Here is a 12,114-nt window from a genome sequence, read left to right as displayed (position 1 = left end):
TCGGAAGTTGTGGGAGCTTCATCCCTGGAGACTTTCAAAAAGAGCCTGGACTGCCTTCTGTCAGACATGGTGTAGGGTCTCCTGCTTGGGTGGGTGGGGGTTGGACTAGATGACCTCCAAGGTCCCTTCCAACTCTGTTATTCTGTATCTGTACCCCCAGCCCACCCCAAAACGGCTGTAACCTGCTCCAGACGACCTCCGTGGCCAATTACCTTCGACTTCATTTGGGACGAAGTGAGTAAGGAGTCACTCTGGAGCAACTGAATGAGGTCCTTGTAGACCGACCGCTGGACTGCAGGAAGAGGGAGAGAGAGGAGAAGGGAATTTGAGCTCGTCCTCCATTTATGACGGGCAGGGAGCCTCCCCATTCACAAGAGCCCGTAGACTTCTCCCAAAGGTGCTTTTTTCAAGAGGCGACTGGACTTTCTGGGGGGGGGGGGGTTGAAGACCTTTCGCTTCTCCTCCAAGAAGCTTCTTCAGCTCGGACTGGCTGGTGGGGAAGTCGCAGCCGAAGAAGCTCCTGGGACGAGAAGCGAAACGTCTTCGAAAGAAAAACCAGAAAATCCAGTGGCCGCTTGGGAAAAAAAAAAAATCACTTTTGGGACAACTAGGACTTGGATGACGGAGATACTCCATAGAAATTTAGCCCTTAGACTTATACACCGCTTCGCAATTGCTTTACAGCCCTGTCTCAGCAGTTTGCAGAGTCAGCATATTTCCCCCCAACAATCTGGGTCCTCATTTTATCGACCTCGGAAGGATGGAAGGCCGAGTCAACCTGGAGCGGTCAGGATCGAACTCCTGGCCGTCGGCAGAGTCAGCCTGCAAGGCTGCATTCTAACCACTGGGCCACCTTGACAGAGAGGGAGAGGGAGAAGGAAAGAGAGGCAATACAATAGAGAATAGAATGAGAATGGGAATAGAGGAGAGGAGAGGAGAGGAGTAGAGTAGAGTAATGGAGTAGAATACTATATACCCGTGATGGCGAACCTGTGGCACGTGGAGCCATATCTATGGGCATGCAAGCATTGCCCTAGCTCAGCTCCAGCGTGCATGCCAGCTGATTTTCGGGACTTCCGGTCCCACCAGAAGTCAGGAAATGGGCCGTTTCCACCCTCCCCAGGCTCCTAGAAAGCTTCTGGCGCCTGGGGAGGGTGAAAAAAACGGGCCTACTGGGCCCACCGGTAACCTTTTTGCCGTCGCGTGCCAAAAGCGTGGGGAGCGGGGGGGGCATTGAATAATGGGTGTGGGCACAAGTGCGCGCGACCCCCCTGCACTCCCCCCACTTATGGCACGCGACGGCAAAAAGATTAGCCATCCCTCCTGTATACAGTATCTAGCTAAGTAGAAAGAGAGATTAGAGAGAGAGAATGGAATGGGATTGGGAATTTAGAATGGGATGGGATGAGATAGAATAGAATAGAATAGAATAGAATAGAATGATACTATATACCAGGGATGGCTAACCTTTTTGCCATCGCGTGCCAGGAGCGCGGGGGAGGTTCCCATAATTCTCTGCGCCCTGCCCATGTGCGCACAACACCCCCCACTCCCGCTCCTGGTATGCGATGGCCCGGTAGGCCCATTTTTCTTTCTCATCTGGGTCCAGAGCCTCTCTGTGCATCTGGGGAGGGCGAAAACAGCCTTCCCCACTCCTTCAGAGGCCCTCCGGAGGCCTGAAATGGCTCATTTCCCAACTCCCAGTGGGACAGGAAGTAATGTTTTTTGCTGTCCCCAGCCTCCAGAGCCTTTCTCTTTCTCTCTCTCTCTCTCTCTCTCTCTCTCTCTCTCTCTCTCTCTCTCTCTCTCTCTCTCTCTCTCAGAGCTGAGCTGGCGTGCCCACTGATATGGCTAGGCGTGCCACCTGTGCCACGCGTGCCATAGGTTCGCATCATGGCTATATACAGTAGCTAGCTAGCTAAGTAGAAAAATACAGTACATGATTTGATAGATAGAGAGAGAGAGAGAGAGAGAGAAAGAGAGAGAGAGAGAGAGAGAGAGACAGATGATAGTAATAGACTTACAAGAAGCAAATCAGATGCTCAGAGTTGTAATATCAGAGCGAGATGGACAATATTTGGTCTCTGTGACTCAGTGCGAGCTCACCGTGAGCTCACAACTCCTATCCTTTTATTCAGAGACCCCAAAATTGGCCACTTCAAGACTGACCGTAGCTGAGAATTCTGGGAGTTGACCCACACCACCGGACGTTGTCCAGCTTGAATTAAAAAGCAGGGGTCTCCAAAATTGGCCCCTTTTAACACTTGCGGACTTCGACTCCCAGAATTCCTCAGCCAGCGCGGGAGTTGAAGTCTACAAGTCTTAAAGGGGCCACGTTTCGAGACTTGCGATTTTATCTGTGAAAGATTGCAGGAAGAGGGTTGGGCTAGAAGACCTCCAGGGTCCCTTTCCAGCTCTTTGATTCTATATGAAGTCCACATTCCTAGAAGTCAGAACAAGGAAGGTCCGTGCATTTTCCTCCGTCTTCTCCAGCAGAAAGCAGATACAGCTTCTTCCACCAACAGAGACGTGTTCAACTCTTAATACCCATCATGCCTTGTACATCTCCCCACCACCACCACCACCATCCGAGATAGATTTGACCCCTGGTTTCCCCATCTGATCCTGCTGGACCTGAATGACTCACAAACCCATCATGAGCAACTGGCTCCTTTGGCATAGCTATGACAGAAGCTGCAATCCAAGATCCTGATAGGTTGGGGGAAAGCTAGCTGTGATGCCTTCAAGAAAGCTGGTAGCTCATCCTTTCGAAGTCTGCACTCACTCGAGTCCCCTAAGATGACCACAAACTTGTTGTGTAGCAGCTGACGGACCTCCTTGGAATTCAAGCAGAGCATCTCGGAGGAATCATAGGGTTTTCGGCCACCGGGGAATTCAGGATCTGCAAGAGAAGAGAGCCCCGTTCTCAAGAGTTTGTCCCAAAATCCCAAAGCTGATTTTCTTCCCCAACCGCAACACGAATTCTCATCATGGGGAACTTGGAAGAACCATGAAAGATCTCACAAGATGACAACTTTGCTATAGTCTCCTGCTTGAAAGCAGGGGGTTGATCTAGATGACCTCCAAAGTCCCTTCCAGCTCTATTCGGATTGATTGATTGATATGGTCTAGGGCAGTGAGGGCGAATCTTTTTGCCGTCGCGTGCCAAAAGCGGGGGGAACGCAGGGGGGTTTCACGCATGTGCCCACACCCCATAATTCAATGCGCCCATCCCCCCAAGCATGCACATGCAAATTCCCCCCCCCCCCAAACTCCCCCTGCTTTTGGCACAGTGGGCCCGGTACAGAGGTGAGTTTCAGCAGGTTCTAACCAGTTCTGGAGAACCGGGTAGCGGAAATTTTGAATAGTTTGGAGAACCGGTAGTAAAAATTCTGACTGGCTCCACCCCCATCTATTCTCTGCCTCCCAAGTCCCAGCTGATTGGGAGGAAATGGGGATTTTGCAGTAACTTTCCCCTGGAACGGGGTGGGAGTGGAGATTTTGCAGTAACCTTCCCCTGGAACGGCGTGGGAGTGGAGATTTTGCAGTAACCTTCCCCTGGAACGGAGTGGGAGTGGAGATTTTGCAGTAACCTTCCCCTGGAACGGAGTGGGAGTGGAGATTTTGCAGTAACCTTCCCCTGGAACGGAGTGGGAGTGGAGATTTTGCAGTAACCTTCCCCTGGAACGGAGTGGGAGTGGAGATTTTGCAGTAACCTTCCCCTGGAACGGAGTGGGAGTGGAGATTTTGCAGTAACCTTCCCCTGGAACGGAGTAGGAGTGGAGATTTTGCATTAACCTTCCCCTGGAACGGAGTGGGAGTGGAGATTTTGCAGTAACCTTCCCCTGGAACGGGGTGGGAGTGGAGATTTTGCAGTAACCTTCCCCTGGAACGGGGTGGGAGTGGAGATTTTGCAGTATCCTTCCCCTGCCACGCCCACCAAGCCACACCCACCAAGCCACACCCACAGAACCAGTAATAAAAATTTTTGAAATCCAGCATTGGCCGAGTAGGCCCGTTTTTCACCCTCCCGAGGCTTTCTGGGAGCCTGGGGAGGGCGAAAATGGCCTTCCCCACCACCCCCGGAAGTCCTCTGGAGGCCGGAAACAGCCCATTTCCTGACTTCTGGTGGACCCAGGAGGCCCGAAAATCAGCTGGCCGGTGCGCCCTGGAGCTGAGCTAGGGCAATGCTCACGTGCCCACAGATATGTGGCATCTGTGGCACGCGTGCCCTAGGCTCACCATCACGGGTCTAAGGTCTCCTGCATGAACAGGGGGTTGGACTAGAGCAGCGGTCACCAACTGGTGGTCCGTGGACCACTGATGATCCGCGAGAAAATGTTGGTGGTCCGCAGAAAAATTATTTGCATTTTTCGCATTGCACTAAATCAGGGCTCCTCAAACTACGACCCCTGGGCTGAATAAGTGCAATGAACGTTTGTGTTGCTGCAGAGAGTCTCCCCCTTCAGGGTCTTCTTGTGTGGGTCGGAGGGGGGCAGGAATTCAGACTCGGGGTCTGCTTTAGCCTCCTGGTGTGGGGCTTTGGGCGAAGGCTGGAGGGAAGCGCCGCTGGTGGCAAAGAGCCGGAGGCCTCGTTCCAGTGGGACTGCATTACAGCCTGGAACTGGCTGACCATCTCACCTTTTGAGCCTCCAGGCGCCGGTACCTGGCCTTGCACTCCCGCAGGTCTTCCCTCTGCTTGGAAAGTCTATGCTCCTAGTCCTCAGTGAGGTGCTTCTGCCGAGACTCCTTCTCGGCTCAGATCCAATTTTTTATTTTGCTTTTAATTTATATGCCGCCCTTCTCCGGAGACTCAGGGCGGCTTACAATGCGTTAAGCAATAGCCGTCATCCTTTTTGTATATATTTATACAAAGTCAGCTCATTGCCCCCACAAACTGGGTCCTCAATTTACCTACCTTAGAAAGGATGGAAGGCTGAGTCGACCTTGAGCCTGGTGAGATTCGAACTTGCAGTAATTGCAGGCAGCTGGTGTTAATCACAATGCTATCAGTCTGCTGAGCCACCAGGCTCAATCTGAACTGAGCCAGCTGTTTTGCCAACTCTTTCTCCTGCTTAGCTCCAACAACTGCTTCCTATTGAGGCCCTAAGGATCCTGGCTGGGGAGGGGAGGAGGAGTGGCTGGGAGGGGAGGGGAGGGGCAGGGCGGGCACCCCTCGATGTGAATGACATTGAGTTGGCCACGCCTACCCAGTCACACGACCACCTAGCCACGCCCACCCAGCCAGTCATTAGGCAGATCATATTAGTGGTCTGGGGGATTTAAAATTAGGAATTTAGTGGTCCCTGAGGTCCGAAAGGTTGGGACTAGATGACCTCCAGGGTCCCTTCCGGCTCTATTCTGATTGACTGATTGATGGATATGGTCTAAGCCAGAGATTGGCAATTGTGGCTCTTTTACCACCTGTGGACTCCAACTCCCAGAATTCCTGAGACGGCTGTTTCAGGAATTCTGGGAGTTGAAGTCCACAGGTGGTAAAAGAGCCACAATTGCCCACCCCTCATCTAGGCGTCTCCTGCATGAGGGTTGGAGGGTTGGACTAGAAGACCTCTAAGGTCCCTTCCACCTCTATTCTGATTTGATTTTCCCCAGGTGGCAAAGAGGAAGGCCAAGGGGTAAGAATCAGGATCATAAGGTTAAGTTGCAGTTTAGAATTATTGCTCCAGCCCACACCGGTAGTCCTTGACTTACAACAGTCCGTTTAGTGACCGTTTGAAGTGAGGACGGCCCCCTAAAAAGTGACCGATGGCCAATGTTTTCAGAGGCCCAAATTTCTGTTCCGAATGAGACAGTGGTTGAGTGAGTTCGGCCCCATTTTACAACCTTGCTTGCCACCGTCGTTAAGTGAATCACCACCATTGTTAAAGTAACATGGTTACCGCCCTGAGTTTTCGGAGAGGGGCAGCATATAAATTAAATTAAATTAAATTAAATTAAATTAAATTAAATTAAATTAAATTAAATTAAATTAAATTAAATTTAAAGACCTTGGTACTACAGTGGTTTAAAGCACCCTGTTATTAACACAGCTGCCTGCAATTTACTGCTGGTTCGAATCTCTCCAAGGCTCAAGGTTGACTCAGCCTTCCATCCTTTCTAAGGTAGGTTAAATGAGGACCCAGTTTGTGGGGGCAATAAGCTGACTTTGTATAAATATACAAAAGGATGAAGGCTATTGCTGAGCACATTGTAAGCCGCCCTGAGTCTCCGGAGAAGGGCGGCATATAAATCAAATTAAAAAAAAAAAAAAAAAAAAAAATTAAATTAAATTAAATTAAATTAAATTAAATTAAATTAAATTAAATTAAAGTGAATCTGGTCGCAAAAGGAGATTGCGTGACCCCAGGGGGCACGACCGTCATAAATACAGGGAGTCCTCGACTTACGACCGCCACTGAGCCCCAAAATTTCCCTTGCTAAGTGAGAACAGTCCTTCAGCGAGTTTTGCCCTATTTTACAACCTTGCTTGCCAGGGTTGTTAAGTGAATCACTTCCGTTGTTAAGCGAGTAATAGGGTTGTTAAGTGAATCTCGCTTCCCCGTTGACTTTGCTTGTCAGAAGGTCACAAAAGGAAGATCACGTGACACACACACACACCCCGGGGACACTTCAACCGTCATAAATATGAGTCATTTGCCAAGCGTCTGAATTTTGATCCCGTGACCCCGGGGATGTTGCAACGGTCGTAAGTGTGAAAAACGGTCGTAAGACCCATTTTCAGTACCGCGGTTACTTTGAATGGCCACTTTGAGTGGTTATAAGTTGGAGAGTCCTTGGGGCTGTGACTCAATGGAGAGAAGAGCTAGGGAGACAGAAATAGATGGAGACAGAAAGAAATAGGGACAGAGAGAAAGATGGATGGAGTCAAAGAAGAGAGAGAGAAAAAAAAAGGAGAGAGAGAAATAACACAATAACAGAGTCTAAAAGGACCTTGGAGGTCATCTAGTCCAGCCCCCTACTCAATCAGGAAACCCTAGATCAGTGTTTCTCAACCTTGGTAGCTTGAAGATGGGTGGACTTCAACTCCCAGAATCCCCCAGCCAGCAGCGCTGGCTGGGGGATTCTGGGAGTTGAAGTCCACCCATCTTCAAGCTTCCAAGGTTGAGAAACACTGCCCTAGACTATTCCAGACAAATTGTTATCCAATCTCTTCTTAAAGACCTCCAATGTTGGAGCCACTCACAACTTCTGGTGGCAAGCTGTTCCACAGGTTAATTGTCCTGCCTGTCAGGAAATTCTTCCTTAATTCCAGGTTGCTTCTCTCTTTGATTAGTTTCCATGCTTTGTGTTTCTTGCCTTGCCTTCTGGTGGCTTTGGAAGAATCCGTTGAATAAATAAAAGAAGTTGAACTAATGTAGATAAAAGAAATAATGTGAATAAAAGAAAGGAATCATACAGAGTCAGATATATGGGCTTTGGAGGACCCTCTCTATTCTCATTATTATAAGGGGAAGACGTGCTTAGATACATGAACTCTGAGAGAACCTCTCTATTCACATTATTATAAGAGAGGAAAGTGCTTGTTGGAAATTACATTAACAAACAGTTAAACCCCATTAAGTGGTAATATATCTTCTGAGACCTAGATGTCACGAAAGGACCGCCATATGGAAAACATCTGAATGACCTCACTGTGAATGACACAAAGACCTATATGTTACAAAGAGTTACTTAATCCAATAAATTTACCCAAGGACAGCAGTAACTCTCCCATTAACAGCTACGAGCACTTAAGGAAAAGTTGTGTGGCTAAGATAATTTTATAAACTAAGATTAATGGTTTAAGTAATTAGATGAACATATTATCCAATGTATGTAACCATATAGGGAAAATCGGGTGTATGATCTCATGTTAACCATATATGGAAAATGTATGATCTCACTGAATCCTTTGTCTTAGAAATGTATAAAACCGTTGTATCAGAGTTCTCTCCTTGTTCGAAGCTTCAGGTACAAAACTGGCTCTGAACCTTGCGCAATAAAACTGTCTCTGGCTGACCTAGGAATGTTGTTTGGTCTCATCATTCCACAACAGAACAATAAATAATAAATATTTATTTTTAAAAAAATAAAATAAAATAAATGAATAACACATAAAATAAACACATAATCTATCAAAACAATAAATACATAATACATGAAAGGCCTAATAAATAAAATAAGATAAATGCATAAATAAAAGATTAGAATAAGTACATAATAATAAATAAAATAATAAAATACACCATAAATAAATAAAATACCTAAGAAATAAATAAAATGAATAAAATACATACTGTCAGAGTATGAATATTCATGGAGTGGAATAGATCAGCCAATGGGGACTGAATGGAGACAGGGTAACAAGGTCAGCCAATGAGGGCTGTTTAGAAACAGAAACTTAAGCTAGAAGTCTGGGCGTGGCTTAAGCAACTGAGCCTGTGCAGAAGCTTAACTGCCCTGAGTAGAGGAGGGTCTCTCTGTATTAAGCTCTGTGCTCAGCTCTGAAATGAAACAAGCCTGAACTTGTCTGCTCTGCTGAAATGAAACTAACTGTTCTCTCCTGCCTTGTGTTTTGCTTGTAGCTGCTACTTCCTTGGAGAAGAATCTGTATTGGTATTGTACATTTACCTTCATGTATTATATGTATATAAAGATGTTAAGAAGTTGCTGCATCTGTCCGCCTGTGTGTGCTTTCTGGATTTAATTTCTGCAATAAACTCTGACGCATACACCATAAATAAATAAAATGCCTAAGAAATAAATAAAATAATGGCTAAAATAAATACATAATAAATTAAGAAATAAATAAAATAAATAAAATAATAAATGAAATAAGTGCAAAATAAATACATCAGTGGAAAATAAGTTGAAAAAATAAGAGATGGAGACAGAGAGAGAGAGAGGGACAGAGACAGAGAGAAAGAAGGATGGAGACAGAGAGAGAGAGAGAAAAGGATAGAGAGAGATAGAAAGAAAGAAAGGATGGACACAAAGAGAGAGAGAAGGAGACAGAAAAAGAGAGAGAAGGATGGAGACAGAAAGAAAGAAGGATGGAGACAGAGAAAGAGAAGGATGGAGAAAGAGAGAAAGAGAAGGATGGAGAGAAAGAAAGAAAGGATGGACAGAGAGAGAGAAGGATGGAGACAGAAAGAAAGAAGGATGGAGACAGAAAGAAATAGAGAAGGATGGAGACAGAGAGAGAGAAAGAAAGGATGGACACAGAAAGAGAGAGAGAGAAGGATGGAGACAGTGAAAAAGAGAGAGAAGGATGGAGACAGAACGAGAAGGATGGAGAAAGAAGGATGAAGAAAGAGAGAAAGAGAAGGATGGAGAGAGAGAGAAAGAAAGGATGCACAGAGAGAGAGAGAGAGAAGGATGGAGACAGAAAGAAAGAGAGAAGGATGGAGACAGAAAGAAAGAGAAGGATGGAGACAGAGAGAGAGAGAGAAAGGATGGACACAGAAAGAGAGAGAGAGAAGGATGGAGACAGAAAGAGAAAGAGAAGGATGGAGAGAGAAAGAGAGAAAGAGAGAGAAAGGATGGAGACAGAAAGAGAAGGATGGAGAAAGAGAGAAAGAAAGGATGGAGACAAAGAGAGAAGGATGGAGACAGAAAGAGAAAAAGAGAGAAGGATGGAGACAGAAAGAAAGAGAGAAGGATGGAGACAGAAAGAAAGAGAAGGATGAAGAGAGAAAGAGAAGGATGGACACAGAGAGAGAGAGAAGGATGGAGACAGAAAGAGAGAGAGAGAGAGAGCGAGAGAGAGAGAGAGAGACATTCAACAAGACTCTTCCATCCACCTCAGGCCTCTTCCAGAAAAAGCCCACGTCAGAAGGCCTCTCCTTCATTTCCTGACACGATGGTCTCTCCAACCTTTGCAAACCACCAAAACTGAACGCTTCCCCCCCCACCCCCCCAAAGATTAAACTTTGGAGATTCTCCTTTGCCAAGGACGGGTTGGGTTGCCCTCGCCCGCCCACGTCCACAAACACACCCACCCCTCCCCAATCATTTTCACATTCCCCTTGCAGCCTCTCCCTCTCCTTCCCGGCCTTCCTCTTGACCTTGGAGACGGAGGGAAACGATAACCCAGCTTCACACTCCGCTGGCTTCTCATCCCCTGGACCTTGAGCGCAACTGAGCTCATCACTAAAACTTTAAAAAAAAACAAAAACCAGAAGACAAAAATTACTTCACCGAGATCCGTTGCCTCCGTCCGTTGCCGAAAACCATCTCAAATTGTCCAACCTGGCTTGTAGGATGAGTGTGGCTCACACTTGGGTGCTTAAGCCATGGTCTGTTGAAGGAACCATAAGTCCTGCCTCAGCTTGGGCTTCTAAGGAAGGTCGATCCTGCCTGCCTGAAGCAGGGATGGGGGTTGGGACTAGAAGACCTCCAGGGGTCCCACTTCCAACTCGGTTATTCTGCAGAGTTTATTACAGGTCAAGGGATAGACCGTCACGCGCCAAGGCAAAAGAACTGAAATTCCCCGCGCCTGAAATCCCAGGGTAAACTTTTCCCGAAGGTGCCTCCCCAGCCTCGGTCCTTCCCAAGCCCAATCAAATTTCAAAGAATTGTTTTGGGAACCGTCTTCCGGGGAATGCAGCCCCGCGCCGCCGCCCCCTTTCCCAAGCGGCTGGCCTCGAGAACGGTGCTGGGAAGGGACCGTGGAACTTGCATTTGCTCCCGCCTCCCACCTGTCTCCCAAAATTCATGGCAGATTGGCACCTTAGTAGCAGAAAGACATCTGGCAAACGTTAAGACCAACACTTGGAAATACTGCATCCAATGTTGGTCCCCACAAAATACATACATACATATATACATACATACATACATACATACATACATATATATATGTAGGTCTTTGGTTATTCGGGTTTTCTCCCACGTACAATTGGAGGTGTCTTGGCAACATTTCGACGAAGTGTATATATATATATATATATATATATATATATATATATATATATATATATATATATATATATGTCTATGTAAGTTTCTCACGGGTATATATGTATGTACAGTTAATATTTCGGGTTTCTTCCCATGTAAGAAACCTGAAATATTAACTGTATACACACACACACACACACACACACACACACACATATATGCGTTATTGTTTCAGCCAGGGTTTTTCCTATGTAAATCAAGATGTTTATATAGCTATAGTTCAGTGAAATCCCAATTCACTATTTTCACTACATTAACAATATATATATATTTTATATATTTGTTTTCTTTTCTTTTCGTAGGCCTTTATGTGTATTTCTCTTTAGCCAGGTTCTTCCTACGTAAAATAAAAATCTTGGTTTACGTAGGAAGAACCTGACTAAAGAGAAATACATATATATATATATATATAATATATGTATATATATATGTATATATGTTTTTTCCTCTAGCCAGGTTTTTCCTACGTAACCAAGGTTTTTCTGCAGCCCTAGCTCAGTAGAATCACATCCACTCGATTCTGGGCTTTTTTTCTTTCTGGCAGCCAGAAAGTTCTTGCTGCCAGGTGAGAGACTATGTATACATATACATATGTATATATGTATATATATGTATATATATATACATATATACATAAGCCCAGAATCGAGTGGATGTGATTCCACTGAGCTAGGGCTGCAGAAAAAACCTTGGTTACGTAGGAAAAACCTGGCTAGAGAAAAAACACACATAGATAGATAGATAGATAGATAGATAGATAGATAGATAGATAGATAGATAGATAGATAGATAGATGATAGATAGATTCCCCAGCCAGCTCTTTGTTTCACTTTGCCGAAGTCAAGATATATGACGCTTACTGCATACCCACCATCTATTAAGAAAGTTACCCTACATGGCTGGCTGGGGAATTCTGGGAGTTGAAGTCCACAAGTCTTAAAGCTGCCAAGTTTGAAGACCTCTGCCCTATAGGATTTCAGACAAATGGTTGTCCCATCTCTTCTTAAAAACTTCCAGTGTTGGGAGCATTCACAACTTCTGGTGGCAAGCTGTTCCACTTATTAACTGTCCTCATTGACAGGACATTTTCTCCTTAGTTCTAGGTTGCTTCTCTCCTTGACTAAATTCCATCCATGGAGGAATTGGGTATGT

At 45.9% G+C, this 12,114-nt stretch overlaps 1 protein-coding gene across 1 annotated transcript in view; it reads right to left on the bottom strand.

Annotated features, from left to right (window-relative positions):
- PCED1A (PC-esterase domain containing 1A) overlaps positions 1–2,897 on the bottom strand; it is a 20,288-nt gene extending 17,391 nt beyond the window's left edge. Inside the window, exons 1-2 of the mRNA XM_070948821.1 lie at positions 2,786–2,897; positions 213–292 (exon numbers count right to left, since the gene is read on the bottom strand). Of these exons, the coding sequence (XP_070804922.1) occupies positions 213–292; positions 2,786–2,858 (153 nt within the window). The 5' untranslated portion in view covers positions 2,859–2,897. The remainder of the gene's footprint in view (positions 1–212; positions 293–2,785) is intronic.
- Positions 2,898–12,114: the final 9,217 nt, after the last annotated feature.

Source organism: Pituophis catenifer, unplaced genomic scaffold (genome assembly GCF_029215685.1).
Source record: "Pituophis catenifer annectens isolate HBS135680 unplaced genomic scaffold, rPitCat1.0.hap2 SCAF_8, whole genome shotgun sequence".
In the NCBI taxonomy this organism is placed as follows: Eukaryota; Metazoa; Chordata; class Lepidosauria; order Squamata; family Colubridae; genus Pituophis; species Pituophis catenifer.
This window is presented reverse-complemented; position numbering and strand designations above follow the sequence as displayed.